This window comes from Conger conger, chromosome 7 (genome assembly GCF_963514075.1).
Source record: "Conger conger chromosome 7, fConCon1.1, whole genome shotgun sequence".
NCBI classification, from domain to species: Eukaryota; Metazoa; Chordata; class Actinopteri; order Anguilliformes; family Congridae; genus Conger; species Conger conger.
In genome coordinates this window covers 19,882,378-19,905,273 of record NC_083766.1, presented here as the reverse complement: position 1 = coordinate 19,905,273, position 22,896 = coordinate 19,882,378, and the positions used below count along the sequence as shown (strand labels likewise).

The 22,896-nt window shown below is 44.1% G+C and overlaps 1 protein-coding gene across 1 annotated transcript; it reads right to left on the bottom strand.

Annotated features, from left to right (window-relative positions):
* Positions 1-770: 770 nt before the first annotated feature.
* On the bottom strand, positions 771-22,817 carry LOC133132153 (mitogen-activated protein kinase kinase kinase 11-like). The gene is made up of 10 exons (XM_061247362.1): positions 21,611-22,817; positions 13,921-14,101; positions 13,194-13,342; positions 12,543-12,718; positions 11,782-12,022; positions 11,176-11,292; positions 8,752-8,929; positions 8,282-8,382; positions 7,573-8,022; positions 771-6,566 (listed from the first exon to the last, which is right to left on the bottom strand). Exons 1-10 carry the CDS (start codon positions 22,407-22,409, stop codon positions 6,106-6,108), a joined length of 2,853 nt encoding a protein of 950 aa, XP_061103346.1. The 5' UTR covers positions 22,410-22,817; the 3' UTR covers positions 771-6,105.
* Between the last annotated feature and the right edge of the window lie 79 nt (positions 22,818-22,896).

Below are 22,896 nucleotides of genomic sequence, written 5' to 3'. Positions count from 1 at the left end.
ACTGGTCAAGCTGGGTATGAGCTGGTCAGCCATGTTTATGTTGTCATAAAGCTTTTCTAGCTTAGTATGTGCTGGTCAACTAGTGCTGGTAGCTTGTTTGAGCTGGTAGCTGGTATACCAGCTGTTTCGAAACATAGCTTGAGCGGGTCAAACCATGTCAAGCCATGAGCTGGTCGGAATTGGTCAACCAGCTAAACCATGTCAAACTGTGAGCTGGTCTGAACTGGTCAACCAGCTAAACCATGTCAAACTGTGAGCTGGTCTGAACTGGTCAACCAGCTAAACCATGTCAAACTGTGAGCTGGTCTGAACTGGTCAACCAGCTAAACCATGTCGAGCTGGGAGCTGGTCTGAACTGGTCAACCAGCTACCAGCTGTTTCAAAACCTAGCTTGAGCGGTTTCTTTTTTCAGCAGAGGTGCTAGGATTTGATATAACTGACTTTCCTGAGTGTCAACATCGGTGCATATTTAAGGGTAGGTTTTCATTCTGAGAGGTTTTGTGCTAGCTTTGTGTGGTACGTGCAGGCTACAAGCCCACAGCATCTGGCCCAACGGCATGCCTGTCTGTCAGGGGAGCATCTGGGAGGCAGCATTAAGCTGCCAAATCAGAAATCAAACTTAATTGCACCTGAGACTAAATGTTGTCAACAGCCGTCCGTGTTTGTAATTGCCTCACAATGCTGCAGGGATACAGAGGACGTGTCAGCTGGCATGCTAACGAACGCTCCTGTATTTATGAAACAAAACAAAACAGAGTGCAATGGATCTTAGAGATGGAATATTAAACTTTATTTGGTCTTTGGTTTTCAAAAGACCGCTGGTGTTTTTCTCCTCGGTCATTCCATGGGTAAAAACATTTAAACACAACAAATACATCTACAGATATGTTTTATGCCGTTTAAAAATGTTTATATGTATAGACATATCTAAAACACACACAGACGCATATGTACATTCTTGAAGCCTACACTCACATGCACACTCACACATACACACACACACACACACATCTACACTTGAACACACAAACAAGAAATGGCAGATAAAAAACACACAAATGTAGTTTAGGTCCAGCCCAGCGTGAGATTTAAAGAGTGCCAGTGTGAAGGAACCACTCCTCAAAGCTCAAAACAGACTATTCCATTCTCTTCGGCACTGAAATTCACACCATTACAGTACATTACAAGTATTTTCACAAGCTCTGAGAGCTGGCCACACAAATCTACAGCACACTCAGCTGACAATTTGAAATAAGAAAACAAATAATGGGCCAGTTTCACAGCCACAGGTTAATTCTAGTTCTAGATTCTAGCTCAAAATAAAATTTTCAATGGAGATTTTCCATGCTAAACTCTAAGCTGTGTCTGTGAAACTTGCACCAAACAACAATAAAACCCAAATAGCTATGGGCAGGGAGGTATACCGTAGCCATCTTGGTTGGGCATGCTTCTGAGTTACAATGACAAGTATGCCAGGTTGGTCAACTCAGACTTATTCTTTCTGTGGCAAAACTGTGGAGTGCGCCTTGGGAGTCACATGACACATCTCAGTACGGTGTCCCAGGAGGGACACTTGTGCAGCACTTTCTCTACCACACAGAAACACACCGAAAAAAAAAAAAGATTTTTCCTACAAGAAAATAAAACCACATCACCACAAAAAAGAAAGAGGATTGGAACTGACCCCCAGTGACCAGCCATAACCCATCCATAAAAACTCCAGTGAAGACTAAAAGAAAATGAAAAAGTTACCCTGAACCTAGGGAATATATTTTTCCCCCCACATTGCCCCCATATTTCTCTTCACCATCAAGGTAATATGGATCCTTTTGGTCAGCAATTGTTCTTTATAGAAACACCTGAATCAAACCAGTAACCAGAAATAAGATTCTAAGATCAGACTTGGAGAACAATTTCAGGAATTGACATTATTAAATGTTGGAAGGCGCAAATGAGATGCAACAGCAGTACCTGAATGCTATATTGTTGGTCAGGGCCAGTTCACCTTCTGTATTCTAATGAAGGCGTTTGCAGCATACAAAACAACAACGGCTAAAACTGGTGGATCTACAGCACCACCTGCTGGTAAAATCTCATCAATGCACATTTAGACCCCTTTTTAATTAAAAATCTAAAATCACTTATTGTAATTATCCATGATGAAGTGGCTTCATTCAAGTCAAAGAATAAGCGTGTTTGATGTGTTATAACTTTTCTAAAACCCTGTTTTATATCATTAACACCATGTACACAAACACAATAATAGAGGGGGTTATCTGTAGGGTATGAAGCAGTCAAGTGACAGCAGATGTGTAAATTAGCTATCGCTAACTGGTGTGATGAATCATATTTAACTTTGTGAAATGTATGTTAAAAATGACACATAAAAATGTCCCTGTGAAATAAATGAAATGAATAAAACAGTAATATTAAAAATGAAGCATAGAGTGGTCTGTTTAGACTACGTCGGGAACAAGGGTTTAACAGACAGCAGCCCTACCACCCCGCTTGATTAGTATTATCCATCTATCCATCCATTATCCTAACCCGCTTATCCTGAACAGGGTAGCAGGGCGGCTGGAGCCTATCCCAGCATACATTGGGTGAAAGTCAGGAATACACCCTGGACAGGTCACCAGTCCATCGCAGGGCACATGCACCATTCGCTCACACACTCATATCTATGGTCAATTTAGACTCTCCAATCAGCCTAACCTGCATGTCTTTGCAGGTTAGGGAGCACTGATTAGTATTATCATTATTATTATTAAAGTTTATTTACACATGGTAGTTTGACTGAGCACCCTGTTCACACCCAACCAATTAACCTAACCTGCATGTCTTTGGACCGTGGGAGGAAACCAGAGTACTCAGAGGAAACCCACGCGGACACGGGAAGAACAGGCAAACTCCACACAGAAATGCACCACACGGGATTGAACCATTTCGCATGACATATAACCCCTGCACTTGATTAGGTTCATCTCAAAACTCTCTCATATCGGGACCCAAATTAGAAATACACTCCCACGGCCCACTTTGGGGTGGAACTTAGTTAAACGTAGTTAAAGAAACACTGCTTCATGGAGACATAGTGAAACCTTTTACGAGTCCTTTGCAGGGAAAACCTGATCCAACACTAGCGCTCCTGTAACGAGAGCGCTAGTACAAGCCGGGGCATTGATAGGTTCTCAGTGCTGTCACCAAGAGGCAGCTAATTGCTCTGTGCTTCTCACAGCCCGCCGTTTTACCGACCCACTGTGAGCCAGCTTTCTGTCCGCTGTTAAACAGCTCACTTAATTAAGCTACCAACTGAAAGCTGTGTGTCGCTCTGGGAGCAGACGTGTGGGTCGACTCGACGTTCATCCACATTACAAAACAAGATCAAGGCGAAATGAATCTTCTGAAACTCGCATTCCGTCTCGCCGGTGGATAAAAAAAAAGCGAGATTTCACGGGGAGAAAGCTTCAGAGAGATGAAATGAAAACAAACCTGTCATGTTCAATAAAACACATATTCGAATGTGTCCTTCGACACACTGACAGATTGCAGTGTGTTGCAGTGTGGTTTTCAAGACCAAGCCTGATACAATTTAGCCTTTATGTTAACTTAGGAGTATGTACACTTTAGTGGCTGGAAACGGCAAGCATTGCTGGGCTGAATGGCCCGTTCGTCTCATGTTATGTTATTCCATGTGTTCTTTTATTGGCAGAGCCAGAAGCAGCTAAAATTGAGCTGGTTAGCCTGATTATCATGGAGAGAGGAATTGCAGCAACAAACACGCTCAAACCACAACAATGTTCATGCACTAGACAAACCGATACCATTCTTGATCACACAAGAACGGAGAGGACCGAAGGCGTCGGTTTCTGGTGAGCTCCAACACCCGTCTTCCTCTCCCTGAAGCGACTAGTCTTGCTAACTGGGCACAATACTTCGCTAGCTAGCGTCACTCCACCGCCTTCCACTAACCTATCGGTATCTCCCAGCTGCGGTGTGGCAAGACCTCAAGCTTGGTTCACTTCACTCGGCTCCCCAGCACAGCAAAAAACCTGCGATTCATAGAAGAACCCTATCGGCTTCGTTGTCGGGCAAAATTGTTGAAAACCCCATAAAAAGCAGGTTTTCCACTGCAACCAATTTGGCAGGGGTCATCAACTCTTGCACTCCAATCCAAACAAAGCCCTGGTTTTCTTTTCTCCTAGGTAATTAGTGCTGCTTATTGGCCAGTCTGTTCACACCTGACTCCCAGGTAAAGGGAGGGTGGAAAAGCAGCAGTTCCTTGCACTATGGAATCAAGCCAAAGAACCCTTTCAGAACCCCTTTTTTTCTAAGAGTGTAATCATAACCTTCTCTCTTCACACATCCCCAAACGCCTTTCTCCAGCACCTCGAACAGATGACCCTCATGATTGGTGAGCAGTTAGCAGCTTCATTAAGTCTAATCACTGGAACTCCGTTTGCTCTGAGCCCGGAAAACACAGAGTTTTCAGAAGCAGGGCTGGAAGCTCGGCATTAAGCATCAAAAAGAGCTTTAAATCCTGCGCCTCTGTCCTCTAACATCCTAAGGCCCAGCAAGCTGTTTCTGCATTCGGTGTGTATTTCTGGTCTTTATTTCAAGACCCAAAGCATCTTTGACTCACTGTGTTCATTAAAGATCCCATGACACTCTTTGCAAAAAGAGTAGGGGGTTCCCCGGTGTCCTGGCTACAGTCCCAACCGCGGCACTTTCAACCTGCCTCGGAACCATCCCTGATTCAATTGGCTTAAACACTGTTGTTTCCGTCTCCACAAAATGCTGTGGTGGGTGCTACACGTTATTGAGGGTTGAGTCCAGTTTCCCCCTCATCACTGTATAGCGCTTTGAGTGTCTAGAAAATGATCTATCTTTCTAACCACATATCCCACTGTGCTGAGACCTACTCTACAAGGGACATTCAATAAACATAAAATAATGTGTATAATAAATTGTTGTTGTTGTCATCCAAGAAATGTGTGTTTTGTGGGGGAAAAAATGAAATACGTTTTCTGCTGAGTCTCTGGAGAACACTCCTGTGTGAATATAAAAGGAGCTAATGAGGAACGGGAAGGTGAACCCACTCCCATTGAAGAAACCCGGTTAAACACTCGGTGGTGTTCAGGGACCGTGCTTAACAAGGAGAGCCTCTTTGTATTGCTGCCAGGCTACTCACCCTGCTAATACACTGGGTTTCAGATCAGTGACTCGCACCGCAATCACAATCTAGCACTGAATTCTGAGTGTGCTCATGCAGACTGTGACCAATAGGCAGTGTAATTGGCTGGAGCTTTGCCAAGGTTGGGGTGCAACAGGAAAAAAAATAAAAATGTATCTCAAAACATTTTAAATGTTCCCCATTTTGCTGGCAAGTGTCATCTAACTGGATTTTCTCTTTGGCATCAAAGTAAAAAAAATTCAATTCCAGATTTGACTGATTATCAGGACCTACGTATAGAGACAAACACTGGACTACAGTCACGATTACAGTCCAAGTTGAAGTGAAAATCAGGGTAAATATGCTCTCTTCTTGAAGAACGTGTACCAACCCTGAGCCAAGATGTTTGAGCTATAAAGGCTTTGAGGACTGTACACTAGCCTGCTGTGTTTGTAAAGTCGCCAGTCTTGCCGACAACTCTTGAGGCACGGAAAATGTGCTTTAGCCGCCTATTGTAGCAGATGGCCACCATTTGATGACTGTGTCCTGTTGAACGTAAACACAGGTTCTGTGAGGGAGGGAGCTGCTCAGTAGGACATCACAGGTGACCTCCGATGGTTGTGATGTCAAAGAGGTGTTGGGAGACTCTGTTTGTAGAGTTTTTTTGTAACTTTTCTCTCAAGTATAAAATATTAGCTAGTTTGCTTGACGTGCAAAACTTTCTTAGTCCATTGGCAAATCTTGATATGAGTCAAGCTGGCTTACCTCATTGGCAATATTTTAATGTTATTTAGCAAAAAAGTTAAATAAAGTTTCAATATAAGACTAAAATACTTGTTCTTTTTTGGTTTTTGCAGTGTATGTGAAATAAGGACCAGGGTCACACCCAGTTGTGCTGTTCAGGCCATCTGGTCCTTGGTGGTTGGACCTGGTCAGAAGTGGTCAGGGGACGGAGTAGTGTAGGGGTCGTCCACATATCGATGCTTCTTCTCTTTGGGGTTGTCTGAGGGTGGGCTGGCTCTGGCCCTGCCCCGTACCCCACCCACAACAGAGGGAGGCGATGGGGGCTCTGTGTGGGGGGAGAAGGGGTCAGAGGGCGAGGAGCATCCTGGAGTCCAAAAGGGCTCAGCCCCGCGAGAGAAGGGGTCGCGGTCCGAAGCGGGGAAGGGATCGCGGTCGGAGTGGAGGCGGTTCGGGGGGTGTCGGGGGACTCTGGACCGGCCCGTGGAGATGAAGCTCCAGGCATCGATGCGGGGGCGCAGAGGAGAGGGCCGGGGCCGGGGAATCATGCTCACCTCCACCATTTTGGGTCTCCCAAACTGGGGGTAAGCTGGAGGCATCCAGTCATCGTCCCAGGCTGAGGAGTCCTCCGAAAGTATCGGCAGGTCCAGGACTGCAGGGAGATGGGCAAGGGGGGAGGAAGTGGAGAGGCAGACTGAGTCAGTAATGCATTGTGGGATTGATAACACATTTATCCTGCAGGTTACTTTATCCTTTAAGGCAGTGGTCTTCACTCCTGGTCCTGGAGAGCACTTAGTAGATCAATTAAAGTCGTCAATTACACAGTTAACCCACCTCACCTGGTTTCTTAGGTCCCTTTGGCTCTCCAGGACTAGGAATGAAGAGTGCCTTGAGGTGTAAGGTCACACAAGAGCGAACTGTTTTTCCTCTTTTTAATGGAGTTATAAGCACTTATTCTGCTTTTTTTCCCCCGTTGATCGGATAATAAATACATACACAGCTTCTGGAGGCAACCTTGCTGCACAAGCTGCGTTGGAGAATTTTCATGTTTTAACCCACAGACACCCTCAAGTCCCTACAGGCGGTATCCATCTTATATTTAAAATATCCTCCATTGCACACAAAATCTAATTTTCTAGGCCAGTTGAAATCATATACTAAAACTGAAATATTGTCAAAAAAGTCAACCATCCTGTTAAACCACTTCAAGCACTGATAAGAGCATTTGTGGTAAACAAAAGAAACCCTTGTGATGCTATCTGGGAAACATGTTCCACCAAAAAACAAAAAAAAAAGTTTTACTGTCTATTTTACATGGAACCTGATTGGCTGTTAATAGGCTGTATTAAGGTAAAGGTGGTATTTTTGAGGTTCTACTATATCTTTACAATATAAACAAACATTATAAAAATAGTTTTGGCACATAACATTATTTGTGCACCTAGAGCAGGGAACATCAAATCATCTAAATCCAGCCTTGGTTTTCTTTCCTCCCAGGTAATTAAGTGAACAATTCATCTCCCAGGTAAAGGGAGGGTGGAAAACCAGTAGTTCTCTGCTCTTGAGGATCAAAATTTGATGATCCCTGACCTAGAGTCACATTCTCTTCTGGGGAAGTCTTTTGGTCTGTTTTTTTTAGAAAAGCAGTGTTGACTCACCGAGGTGGGAGAAGTTGAAGTCCGAGTCGGACCCCCCCCAGGACTGCCACGCGCCCACCTGTCCATCGCGGCAGAGCTGGAGTGGGGGGGGCGGGACCACAGATTCACAGTGCGGGGGGGTCAGGATGAAGTCAAAGACGGGTCCGGAGTGGGAGAAGGTGATGAGATCCTCCTCTACTGGGTGCTCGCGGGACTGGGGCCCCAGTTTTAGGGGCAGGCCGTTGCTCCTGGGGGGCACGGCAGGGGGGGTCTCGATGCCGCGGCCCAGGGCCACCGCGGCTAGCAGGGCCCCGCCCTCCAGTGCGGCCCTGTGGGTGAATTTTAGGAGCCCCCCAATCGAGCCCCTCGGGGAGCCTGCTGGGGATGGGAGGGGCCCGTGTGGGGTCTCCTCCTCACTTTCGGGGTCCCCCTGAGGTAGACGGGCCCCTGAGGACTCCTTCAAAGAGAAACCTGAAAGAACAGGGATGAATGACATTTCCATGGATACTGCCACCTTTTCAACAGCACATTATTATTCATTGACATTACACTTCATTACAGCTATTTAGCTGATGCTTTTATCTAAAGTGACTTACAGTTGATGCAGCTAAGCAGAGGCCAATCCCTCCTGGAGCAACGTCCAGGTTCCCGTCAAGCAGTTTTATTGAGACGGGTCATTTGTGCGATTATTTGATAGTTTTATTGTGATGAATGAGAGAAGTGGGTTTACCATTCGGGGAAGACTCTGGCATAGTGTTCTCCTCAAAATCAGACTTGATGTCATCACTCTGAGTGCTGTCCAACTCCTGGGATTTGGCTTTCATACACAGGCTGAACACACACACGCAAACACACACACACACAAACACAATACAATACAATAAAGTACATGAACACATACAGACCAACAGAACAGGGTAAGGGTAAGCAAAAGTCAGCCCATACAGAAATTTCTCTTTTCACATGTGAAACAAAACTTGAGATCGTATAGGTTACCTTTATCACTCTCATCTCATAAGTGGTATTATGTTTCTAATACTCTTCACATGTTGGGTGTTCACATGTGGTTTTTCAACATGTGATTTAAAAAGTTTTCCATAAGTCAGTTTACACTGTCAGACCTAACACAGAAAGGCATGAAGGGGCCTGTATGAAGGATGAAATGATGGTGAAAGGCCGGTTGAGAGGAGAGGAGCGTACCCGTTCTCCTGGGAGCTCAGACGCAGGACTCTGGGCCTGTCAGGGCCAGGTGGGCAGTGAGGGCCCCAGTGGGGGCTGAGCCGCTGGTCCCCTGCCCCGTTCAGCTGCTTACCGGGGGGGACATCCGGGGGCCACACCGAACCCAGGCCCCAGGCCCCGCTGCTCTCACTGGGGCTGACTGGGGGGGAGGGATGGGGGGGAGGTGAGGGAGCAGTTTGAAAAATAGAGATTTTAGGTGGAGAAAGAGAGAAAGAGAGAGAGAGAGAGAGAGAGAGGGGTGGGGGGGAAACAGAGAGATTGATTGATTTTTTCAAAAGCAGAAATTACCCCCACACGAACGGACACACAGAGACTCTTTAATCAGACCTGAATATTTATTTATTTTTTAGTAATCCTGACTGACGGTTTTAGACAAAAGCGAAATAATCAAAGAGCACTCGTACTTGTTTTGAACAGTGAAACCTGGTCCCAGAATAATGGAGAGAAAGGAAAAGAGACAGAACAAAGAAAAGATTTTCTTCTAAAAGATCATTTCACAATTGTTGTGAGGGAAACTCACTCACTTGAGTGATGTTCAACAAATAAAATCGAATTCAAGATGAATCAAATGAAAAGACAGAGACAGAAAGAGAGAGAAAATGTTTTTTGACACACAAAGGTTCTTTTCGGCGAAGCAAACAGAGAGGTACATTTGATGTGCGGGGACAAAAGCATAACCAATAAAGTTTGTTGTCTCGGCAACGAGACAACTTCTCCAAAAGGTCAGACTCCCTAATCAACTAGACACTAAACTAACTGGAGCACTCAAAATGAAGTTACACCTACTGTATATAACTTCATTTAATACAACAGAACACAGACCATGGGACAGCTATGGTTTCCACCATCAATTCCTCCGTTTTTTCCTCAGTGCCTTCTCCTTTTAAAAAAATATATGGCTGAAACTAACTGAATCCATCTGATTTTGCTCATTTGGACAAACATGCATTTCACTTTTTTCTTTACACAGTTAGCAGAACAGTACTCAATGTGGACGAAACTGTGAATGATTTTTCCATTGAATACAATTTAAAAAATCTTTCATTCATTTCTCACTCAAGCTGAAGCACCAACAAAACTGCATATTTCTAAAACCCAATTTGCAAACGGGTTTTAGAATATTTTATTTGAAAATAGATACACTCAAGTTCAAAACCTAAAATATACAATTCAAGTGGGTAGCAACGAAAAAAGCCGAAAAAAGATTTTATAATGGCTGGAGACAAACTGATTGAAGCAATGTAACTAATCTGAGTTGGAGACCTACCCAGGTGTTAAATTTCCGCTTCACGGCGAAATTAAGTAGACCTGTACAGTATTTCTCAAGTGTGTTTACAATAAAGTACATCTATTTTGCTCTATTTCAATATTGGAATTTTTGTTTCTATCAATTAATTGCCTATTGCTATATGCCAATAAAGCCTTAACAATAACGATCACTTCAGATAGTCCCACCCTAACACCCTGCAACCTCCTGACCATAAACGCATTTCAAAATGAAATCAATTCCGAGTTAACCAAAGTCCAACAAAATTAAGACAAAACCACACAGGCCATTAGGAAAGGCAAACACAAGCACAAAGCAAAAGGCAGTGCAATCTGGCCCGAAAGAAAACTCGGCCACCTTGGCAAACACCCAGTGCCTGATAAGAAAAGGAAGGAAAACATTGAGGATTTACAGATTAAGCCTTGCACTGACTGGCCCTTCAGGAGAGCTCACACAGCAGCATACAGCAGACCTGGCTGTCCACAGTAGACACAAGACAAGTCTATACTCCCTCTGCAGTCAGGGAGTTTCACAAACAGAGCCACACTTTATAACAGCCTGGGAAATGCAAGTCTTGTTACCCCAAAATGCATACAGATTTGCCTTGAAACTTTTTAGAGAAAAATATTAACTGTTCAGCAAACACAATATACAGTGCAGCCCGTAAGTATTTGGACAGTGACACAGCTTTTGTTGTTTTCGCTCTGTGCTCCAGCAAACAGTTGAAATAAAACAATCACTATGTGGTTAAAGAGCATATGCATTAATATCTGCTGTGCATATGTAAAGGTTTATTTGAATGCAGAAAAACTAAATCCTCCAAGACTCTATAATTCTGTCACACCCTTTTTTCCTGTAGTAAATAAAATGTACACCCAATAATGACTAAATGGCTCCACTTAACTGTAAAACTGTGAAATGTACAGTAGATGAATTATTTGGGTAACAGAATAAACTCCTCTCCAATATGGTGGGCAATTAAATCTGTAGCAATACAAATGATAAAGCAGCCATTTAGCAGGTCTGACACAGAGAGGGGGAATGAGCAATGGAGAGAGCGAGGGAGGAGAGAGGGAGAAGTGGGAAGCAAGGACTGTAAGGATGCTAGGAAGACTGACGCTGGATGGCCCGGAATCGGGGTCCGAAGGTGGGAGACAGCCCCGAGGCCAGATCCGGAAAGTTCTGTCCCTTTTCCGGACCGGGCGATGCCTGCACTGTGATCTTGTGGATGAAATCTGAGGGAGGAAGAGTGAGGAAAGAGAGGATAAAGAGAGAGAGAGTGTCTGTGTGTGCGTGTGCACTCTCAGAAATAATACGTTGTACCCTGAAAGTATAGTAATGTTCTCTTTGGGTGAAAATATGTAGTAGCAAACCAGGTACAAATGAATTATATATAGCTGGCTAGGGGTACAGGTTTCTGTACATATAGGGTACCTATATGGCAAGCGTTTGTACCTTTTTAGGCACTTTTCATAACTTTCTTTCCGAGAGTGTGTGTGTGGGTGTGTTTCTGACCTTTACTTTTACTTTGATATGTGGACATATGTGTACAGAAATATGCGTGTGCATGTGTGACTGTGTGTGTGTGTGTGAGTGTGTGTGTGTGCATGACTGTGTGAGTGTGTGAGTGCGAGTGTATGTGTGTGACTGTGTGTAAGTGTGTGTGTATGTGTGTGTGTGTGTGTGTGTGTGTGTGTGAGACTGTGTGCGAGTATGGGCCCTACCCTGGGGCATGCTGATCTTGTCGCTGTTCTTGCCCTTGAGCTTGTGCTTCTTGAAGGTGCCCTTGCGCTTCTTGACGTTGGGCTTGTGCTGGTTCATGTGCAGGATGAGCAGGCTGAGCTCGCGCTCGAACACGTCCTGCTCCCACTGAGCCAGCTGCTGCTCCCGCTGCCTCAGGAACTCCTCATGAGACTTCTGCTCCAGAGCTGCTCTCTGCAGCTCCTCCTCTCTGCAGCGCAGCTCCTGCACACACACACACATTATACACACACACACACAGTAATACATACACCACACACACAGTAATACATACACATACACACATTATACACACATACACATTATACACACACTCACACACACACAGTAATACATACACACACATTATACACACACACAGTAATACACACACACATACACATAGTAATACACACACACACAGTAATACATACACATACACACATTATACACACACACAGTAATACACACACACACACACATAGTAATACACACACACACAGTAATACATACACACACAGACACACACATATACTTGCACACATACACACATAACAGTCAAACATAAACATACACACACACACAAACACATAGGTTTCAATACACCCGACAAGCTCCGTAAAGTGAAAAGTATTTGAATCCAAAACAATTGCATATTTGACCCAGGTCTACTCCCCACCTCGTTTGCTCCCTGTTTGTGTCTCTTTCTTCCACTCTCTCCCTCCCTCCCCCTTCCCTCCCTCACCTTCTCCTTGGCCCGCAGCTCGTTGAACATGTCCTGTATCTCCAGTTTCCAGTCCTCCTGCAGGGAGTGGAAGGACTCCGGCGGCATCTCCTCCAGCACCTGCTCCTCCAGAGCCGTCAGCTGAGCCAAAATGGCGCTGAAGCTGGGCCTGTGGTGAGGCTCCTGATCCCAGCACTCTGGGTGGAGAACAAGCCGTTACACTTCCATCCCTCCATCCACTTCTCATCCGTCACATCCCTCCATCCATCGCACCCTGCCACACTCTCAGAACTGAAGTGGAGGTACATTTTTGTTCGTCAAGGATCGATGGACATTGCCACATTGTCGCCAACATTCCATTATCGCTCGACTATCATTTTAGACATCATAAAAGGTTTAACCTAAGAACTTATCTCCAAAGTGGAGTCATTGTGTGTATGTATATGTCTGTGCACAAGACAAGGAAGCTAGTTTAGGACACATTGCTAAAGATAATTGCAGATGAGAACATTCTATAATAAGGTTCTCATGACAATCGTGCCAAGTAAGAGGTCAAAGTTCAATACAATTTGTATCTCAGCGACGGGCCCAACGATAATAGTAATGACATCAAATTGTCCGTCGCTCTAGTATAAACTAAAAGTAGGTAGTGCGGTAAGACGTGGTGGCTACCTGCCATCAGGAGGGCGAAGGGCTCTGGGCAGGTGGAGGGGATGGGCAGGGTCAGCTTGTTAACCGCCACGCCGTAGGCCACAGCCAGACCGTCTATCCCTCTGTAGGGCACCTCCCCTGTCAGCAGCTCCCATAGCAGCACGCCGTAGCTGAGGCGACAACGACAGCGAACATCTCCGTCAGAGTCACGCTTTCACCCCACCCAGCGAGGAATGTCTGTCTTAACATGTGTGTTTAGTCCTGAAATAAGACTTAAGATCTTAGTTTTTCTTCTCTCAAGTAGGAAATATTAGCTTCTTTTAAGTAACTGTTAAGTGAAATGTTTTCATTCTATTGGTAAATCTTGAAATTGTCTCATTGGCAATATGTTTGTCTTATTTAGCAAAAAAGTTATAGAAATAAGATTTAAAGTCTCAGGTAAGTACTAAACTCTGCTGAAAAAAAACAGCCCAAGCTAGGTTTTGAAATAGCTGGTCACTGGTTGACAAGACCAGCTCCCAGCTCGACGTGGTTTAGCTGGTTCAGACCAGCTCCCAGTTTGACCAGCTACCAGCACAGACAAGCTATCAGCACTAGCTGGCTGGCCAGCTCATACCCAGCTAGACCAGGTTATGACCAGATTGACCTGCTCAATTTTCAAGCTAATCAAACTGGGATAGCTGGATTTTACAGCAGAGAAACAGTTGTTGAGAGTGACTTATTCTTTGGTTTTTGCAGTGCAGCTCACCTCCACACGTCGCTGCCCTTGGAGAAGGTGGAGGACTTGATGACCTCTGGGGCCATCCAGGCGTAGGTGCCCGCGGTGCTCATCTTGGTGGTCTTGTGCCACACGCGGGCCAGCCCGAAATCTGTGATCTTCAGGGTCTTCCCCTCCATCCTCTCATCCTCTATCGGCTGGGCCAGGAGGACTGGGAGATGGGAAGATGGAGGGAGGAAGGGGAAAATAAAAAGAGAGAAAGACTGAAATCTACAGCTTTGCTTTATTTACTCAAATGGTTTAGGGCTGATGCATTTAATTTGATTTCAATTTAAATAGTTTCCCCTCTTCTGATCTTCTTTAATGTATCAATTATTGCAAACAAAGCTATTTTGTATGGCAAGCTCTGCTGAGAAATGATGTAAAATCAATTTAAAATGGCACTGGTATGCTCCTGTATAATCATATATCCCACCTAGGGGGTCTTTCCATAATATTTGCTCAATGGAGCAATAGGGCTGTGAATGTCTCTATTAATTTTATGACATAAAAGCTGAATATAAATCGCCTGCCACCTTTTTCTTTCTTTCTTTCTTACAACAGCACAGTGCTGTGTGTTCTTATGGGCTGCCAGGGGAGGGGGGCTTATGGGCTGATCCTTTCCATAAATTATTACACTCACGGAGGGGAACGAAAGGATTGGTGCCAGAAATGCGCTGGGCTTAAGGGGTCCTACATTTCCATACCAATCACGGGAATGTGGAGCAGTGAGGAGAGCAATTGTCAGCACGTTTGGGAAAATGTTTCTGTCTCCTCTGGAAATCCAAACCATCAAATGATATGCTATAATGTTGCACACATAACACATTTAACTCCAAGGAAAGGATTTACATTTAAATTGACTCGAGCTTCAAATTGTTCTTGAAGGCCTAAGGGTAGTCTTGGTACCTTTTTTTCATCTGGTTTGAGTGTGTCCTGAAGTATATATTTTTTGGGAAATTATATCAAATAACATCCCTTTGATTTGATCCAGGGCTATTCCCCTTTTCTTTTGGATTTCTGCTGCTAAATGATAGTTATTTTGTAAAAACGCTTTTGAACAAAACTGCCTGTGGTTGGCTGCAGCTAAAAAAATATGTAGTATATGCAGTAGTATGCCATTGGAAGACACCACACAGACATGTCTCCTGTGTGTGGTGTGTGTGTGTGTGTGCGTGCGTGTGCGTTTGTGTGCATGCGTGCGTGCGTGCGTGCATGTGTGTGTGCGTGTGTATCTGTTCAATGTCTTATTACGGCTTTTTCTTTCTCTGCCACTATCTTGGATGTTTCTTCTTCAGATGTATAAAATAATAAAACAATCATCACAAAAATTCTAGTATTGGATTTACAGCTTAACCAAATATAATGAAATGCAAGAGTCATACAATTCAGTGGGAGCATCACACGAGCATTCCAGAGGCCGCTGGCTTCATAGCAACACACCACATGGCCACGGCACATATTGCAGGTGTGTTTCCTGAGCTCAGGATGGCATGGCTCATCCTGTCATAGGAAAGTCGTATTACCAAATACCTGTGTGGGGGGGGAAAGACAATGGCCCCTGGTATAATTCCCACAGCATTGCCTAACACAGCCAATACTGCGTCACACGGTGTAACTGGCAGGAGCGCCAGTCCCTATTGAGGAATGTGTGTTTTTTGAGATCCTGTATCTGCAAATGAGAACATTAGATTTTTGGCTTCCCTGAGCTCTATACAGTATTTGTCTTAACATAAGGGACATTCAATTAAAAATAAAATATATTTGAAAATATTTTTGCCACAACATGTTTAATAAAATGTCATAAAAGACACTTGTAAAATTAGGCTTAATAACTAATACTAAAGCTTTTTTTCTCAGGAGGTGACTGAGGCCAGTGCCCTGGACAGAGAGAGTTATGTCAGATATTCATCTAACTATGCAGAGTATATACATACATTAAAATATATGACAGCTTGCAATTTATATACAGTATATAGCAAATCAAAATATATTGTTTACCAGTTACCATACTGTAAATCGCCATTCGTGCTGTATTCCTATTATAAACCAGGAGACCAAAAAGCGTTTTGACCCTCCACTGACGCGACTCTCTCTTTCAAGGGCTCTTGATTAACACCGAAATTGAAAAGAAACTATTTTCAATTTTCCCCCATGTTTTGTCTTTTTCTCCCCCGCTTGCCTATCACAATGTAATCAGGAGCATGCTCCAACCCAAATGCATACGCCTCCATAATGAAAATTACACTGCGGTTGCTGCAAGGGTACAGTAAAGACCATACCTCCTGCATTACCAGTATTTGCTCCAGCACGATCTTTAGTGGGCCGAGGAAGACCAGAGGAGAAAAAGAGTTGACTTCTGCTACCGCGACTATTCTCCCCACTTACAATTCTGCAATACAGTCCATTTCTTCTCGAGATGTATTTGGATTTGTGTCCATACATTTATTTTTTAATGATTCAGGCTGTTCTAATGTTGCATGAAACAAAGAGACCTTTTCTTTAAGGAGAATCTGTTAGAACAATACAAGACGTGTCTATGGGCAGAGTAGAAGAGTAAATTAGACACACACCCAATCATTTCAGGGGTTCCCATCACACAGTTGGGTGAGGACACAACCCTTAAATTCCACATCAATTGCCAAAAGGCAATTTCTGCCAATGGCCATTCTGCCTTCTGTGATTTATTTTTATGATAAATATTTTTACACACACATACAGACATAGATATGCATATATACACTCACGCATATGTGCACACACAGGCATACACACACACAAACACACACAGACATAGACATGCACACATACATACACACACACACACACACACACAAATGCACGCACACTGCTTTACTATAGTTGGATTATTGTGACGTTTAACATGTAGTAGTCTACTTTTACATATTCAAAAAAATAATAATAATCCCCCCCGCCCTCCTCCAGAGGGCACCACAGTCTGCTGAACAGCACGTTATTTTGAAACGGGCATTAAAAAACAGCAGGGCAGCCGCAGAAATGGCCAGGTGTGAATAATTCCAGCCTCGTTTTACTAAAGCTACAGTGGAGGTTTAGGGAACAGATTTCACAAATGTACCCTGTAAGTACAGTAATGTCCTTGTTGGGTAGTAATAAGTACCTTCAGCAAGCAAGAAAAAGCACAAACAATTATGTACTGTTTGCTAGAGGTATAATTTTCTGTACCTAAATGGTACCGCCCCAGTGACAAGCATTTATACCTTATAGCTACAGTACTGTGCAGAAGTCTTTTGTGTGTTAGTATAAAAGAACACATTTGAGATTTCCAAATATTCATTTTCCAAAAGATTTAATTTTACTTTTTTTAATGTAACATATTACTGTAAGCAATTGACCACTTTTTACATAAAAACTTGATCAAGGCTGTCTGAGATCAGAAGCAAGGAGCGAACCAAAGTCTGCATAATAACTGTGGCAAGTTCTCCAACATGCTTGGAACAACCTCCCTGCTGATTCTTATAAAACTGCTGGACAGCGTTGGCTATCTCAGAGAAGTGATGCAGTTTTAACGCCGAAGGGTGGTCACAAAAAATATTGATTTGATTCAGTTTTTAACTATTCTGCCAAATTACTCAAATGTAATGTAAAATGTATAGTATGTTTATTTAGGACCTTTCATTGAATTATTTTTGAAAGAATCTTATCTGTACAGAATGTTATACAGGTGCCTGTATAACAAGACATTTGCACAGTACTGTACTTTTTCATACTTTTTTGGGGGGTAATTGAGTAAATTTAGTTATTTAGCTGAAGCTTTAATCCAAGGCAATTTACAGTTGGTTAGACTAAGCAAGGGCCAATCCCCCCTGGAGCAATGTGGGGTTAAAGACCCAACAGCTGCACCGATCTTATCGTGGCCACACCAAGGCTTCCAGGTCCTTAGCCACTAGGCGAGGGTAAAAACACAAAAGCTGCACTGTCCACAGCCTGCAGCTTCAGCAGGCAGATAACAGTGACATGGCTGGGCTGGTGAACAAGCCTGTTTCTATCACGGCTCTCCATGGCCATAATGTTATGGCGTTTTGTGTTAAAAACAGTGCCGTCACTCACCACACTAGGGCTTTAGTATACTCATTGCATCATTAACTGTAATCCTGGTCATTTCTGACCAACAGGAGCACATATCCAGCAGGCAAAACCTGCTGATGGAGGGCTGGTAAATATACAAACTCAGGGAAAACCAGATCTAAGATTAGCACTCCTTCTGCCACCCACCCCACTTTCCACGCCCCAACCCCCCACTCTTCCTTCCCCACCCACACACTCTCAGAAATAAAGTGACAGTGGAGGTACGTTTTTCTTCATCGAGGATCAAATTTCCCAAATGTACCCTGAAAGAACAGTAAAGTTACAAATTAGTACATTTTCCAAGCATAAAGGTTATGTAAATTGATTATATATCGCTGGCTAGGTACATAATTCTATGTACTATAGGGTACCACCCCAGCGACAATCATTTTATACCTTTTTCAGCTCTTTTTGTACCTTTATTTCTGTGGGTGAAGGGACAATAGACAATTCCAGAAATGGGGGTGGGGGAATTGCTAGGCAAAGGATCTTTGCCCTGAGTAGGAAGGGGTTGTGATATACCAACACAGTGCCCTGGAAACTGATAAAGACTTACCCCAAGGGAGGAATATTCTCACGGAGGGTGGGAAATTTTGAGACACATGTGGTACAATGCTGTGCCATTCTTCTAAACAGGGCTTCCCCAACCCTACTCCAAACACACAGGATGAGTATCTGCCCTTCCATCTGCTCCAGCAAGTCTGTGATAATTCTGATAAGTCTGACTAACAAACTACCACCAAAATACGGTTCCCAAAACATGCGGTCAATTCAAACAAAAGAAACAAAAATATGTCATCACACAGTCAGCACCTCACTCACAAATGCTGGGCTCAAGGAGATTAGAGACCTAATTAATCATGGGTCAAGGTTAAGAGGGTGCTAAGTATTTTGCAATATTCATTGGAACATTCAAGTTAAAAGTTAGCCCAGTCCTATAAACTGAAATGTGGAGTCATTATGGTCATCTGATCCCAGATGTTGACCCTGTCATTCTGACCAGACTCACAAATTGGCTCACAAATCTGACTGTCTACACACCAGTTGATTGGCTACAGAATCCCTTGCGTCCTCTCTGGTTTCCGTAGGTCATCAATGTAAAAGGAAACCAGTTTTTTTTTTCTCCTTAATGCCCATCCATCCATTATCCTAACCCGCTTATCCTGAACAGGGTCGCGGGGGGGCTGGAGCCTATCCCAGCATACATTGGGTGAAAGGCAGGAATACACCCTGAACAGGTCGCCAGTCCATCGCAGGGCACGCACACCATTCACTCACACACACAATCATACCTACAGGCAATTTAGACTCTCCAGTCAGCCTAACCTGCATGTCTTTGGACTGTGGGAGGAAACCCACGCAGACACGGGGAGAACATGCAAACTCCGCACAGAGAAGCCCTGGCCGACGGGGATTCAAACCCAGGACCTCCTTGCTGTGAGGTGGCAGTGCTACCCACTGCACCATCCGTGCCGCCATTCTCCTTAATGATGAATCCATATTCTTTGATCTATGTCTGACTGTTTTTATTCCTTCTTATTTCTCAGTCTCATAATGGCTTCCTTGACTTTTACAGGAACAGCTCTGTTCCTCATGTTGACAAATGGCAATAACAGACTCCAAAGGCAATCAAAAGCCTAGAATCAAGGCTAGATATCGAAAGCTTTCTTATATCTGCACTCATACCTAATTGAATACACCTGATGATTCAGAAGCAGCTGAGAAGCCAACCGTCCAATTACTTTCCCTAAAATTGGGGGAGTATGTATGAAAGGGTATGTGATTCCAACACGCATTGCCTGATATGGACGTAAACAGCCTCAAATTAAAGGGGACAGCCTGCACATTAACCTCACATACCGTTGTTCCATTTTAAATCAAATGTGCTGGACTACAGAGCCTAAAGAACAGAAATTATACCAACTGCCCAAATACATACGGACTGTACTGTAAGTGCTATCTAAAGATCAGAACTGGAACTACAGGACCCGTACCTGGTGAACCTAAACCCTGGAGGTACATTCTCAAAAATAAAAAGTGAGCCAAACAGTGAGGTGAATCAGGATAAGGAGGCCAGAGACGCAGGAAACCTGGGCAATCAGAGATGTGACCCGAAAAGGTCTTTGAAGTGTGTACGAAAACAGGACAAAAAAAGCAGGGCTAAACAAAAACAGTATATTACTCAGTAGAAAAATGCCGCGAGTTGACGAGTTTCAGCAGGTCCGGGACAAAGGCGTTTTTTCTAAAGCAGGGCCGGGAGAGATGGGAACCGATATCGTCGCGCTGCACAACAGAGAGAGATTGTGCTTTCCTCCTCCGCCACTCTACAGTGGGAAACATACCGAAGACCGGCTCAAACAAACACGGACGCCCACTCCTGTCCGGTGAGACAAAGAGAAGAGAAAGGTTCACCAGCCACGTACTGTAGAACACTATCATGGGAAAACTGCCCAAAATGCGAGTGGAGGTGTGTGGGGATGGGCGGAATCGTTGAGATTCCCTAAAATATGTTTATGTGTGTGTGTGTGTGTGTGTGTGTGTGTGTGTGTGTGTGTGTGTGTGTGTGCGTGTGCGTGTGTGTGTGTGCGAGGGGAAGGTATACTGTTCATGTTGTGACAATAGAGAAGATTGCATCATGTAACCTAAAGACAAGTCTGAATGACCTCTTCTCTTCAAACACTCTTATGCTGTTGTAAATCCCACATCTTCAGAGAAATTCACTTTGAAATGCTCTCTTGCATTACAGATAACAGTGTTACGGTGTTGCTGTCTAATTCTGGAGATCAAATCATAACCTAACCCGTGTGAAAAGCATGAATGCATCCATTTGCATAAATGCAAGTCATTAATTTATAATTTTGCAGATACAATCGACAAGTCATCAGCAATAAAAACTTTTCAAGGAGTTGTGTTTTTGCCGACACAGTGCGTTGGAGAGAGACGAATATTTAGTCTCACTGAGCATCTTCAAGCAGAGCTGCAGACAGCTCTTTCATTCGGAGTAGACATTCACGTAACAGTAGTACATTAGTGGCACCAACAGAAGCAGATGCTCTCATTCAATACGACTCACAAACTGGTTATCCTCGATGATACCAGCAAAACATAATATCGCCTACAGAAGTGCAATAATCCCACGAAGATGGTAGGCCAACACGTGAATAGATAATCAAACCAATTACCGCTGTCAACTTAATAATATTATCATTAGTATATTTTTTTAAATGTTCCAAAAGGAACCCTGTGATTCCTTAGACTAGTTCAACGGTTCTTTGTCCGGCAAAATAGTTATATATATCTATGATATAACTAATAGTGATTCCTCTATGAAGAAAAGCCAAATAACCATTTTTTCTTAAGAGTGAACTATTACTAAACTGGCACTTCATTCTGGAGAGTTCTATTCACATTGCAAAAGCCTCAGTTATGGTGACCAAGTCATACAGATTCACATACATCTGCGCATCAATACCACGTTTTCTCCGAACGAATCATGGGACAAATTACAGACTACAGCGCATCAAGCTTTTTTTTTGTTTTTTTTTGTTTGTTTTCACTACTTACAAATACTTACTGTTGTTAGACTTGAGATCCCGGTGAATGACGGGCACTATCGCCTCGCTGTGGAGGTACAGCATACCCCTTGCAATCTGCACAGCCCAATTTACCAGGACGTGCGGGGGTATGCGGCACCCGGCTAGCGCCCGGCTCAGCGCGCCACCGGCGGCGTACTCCATGATGAGACACAGGTTCGGTTCCAGCAAACAGACCCCTTTCAGCGCGATGATGTTCGAGTGGTTCAGCATGGCAAACAGCCGCGCCTCCTGCATCACATTCTGGGCCGTTACGCTGATGTCTTCGTCCGGGTCCTGACGCGCCGCCTTCACGGCCACCAGTTCACCTCTCCAAGTGCCGCGGTACACTTTCCCAAATCCGCCTACACCTATTACCTCCTCCAGGCTGAGGTCGCGAAAGTCCAACTGTGTGGGTTCGCAGCCCCCAACTACTGGGCTAAGATCCCCAACCACATCCTGAGCCTGCAGCTGTCCATAGCCGTTGGGCTTTAAAGAGACGTAGTTAGACGGAAATATGCCCACTTTGTTGTTAACCTTGCCAGCCCACCAACCTTCGTCTCCCGATATCTCCGAATCCAACGACAGCACCTCCACCAAGTCGCCTTTGCGGAGCGTAAGCTCATCCTTTCCGCTGGCCTCGTAATCGAATAAAGCCGTCCAGACCGGGTTGGCGAAGCTGTCCGCTTCAGGCGACGGTTCGAGGGCTTTCCAGCTGGACAGAGGGTTGCGAACAAACATATTCTTCAGCGGCTCCATGATGTAACCTGTTGCACCTTTTTTGTGTTTGGCTGTGCGCATAACTGAAATTGAAGTATTTTAAAGCACCGCTTTCCCCTTCCGTTCCACTCATTGGTCTCAGAAGGAACCAATATGCGCACGGAAGCCAATCGCACAGAAATGTAAAAATAACTTTTCATTTGGAAGTGCCATTCTGCTTGCCGGTGTTCGTGCGATGCCCGTGGCTTTGATTGAGCTTGATTTGGCTTGTAAACACTAGGCAATAGAGCAAATTAAGCGTGGAAGCGCGTAATAAGGACTTTTAACTCGTAGCCTAAGAAAAAAAGGAGCAACTTTCGGTTAGACGTCTTGTTTTCGTAGGCTGTACCATAGAATGGAAGATTCCGTTTTGCGCAACTACGATCCACAGTCTATACTTAGAACTTCATTTAGTAAACTTCATTTTTGGCAGTGGTCCCTTTGTGTGTGTCATGCATATTCTCAAGGAATGCACTTTGCTTTTGTTTCAACCACTTATGCCAAGAGCATGTTTCCATTGCCATGTCCA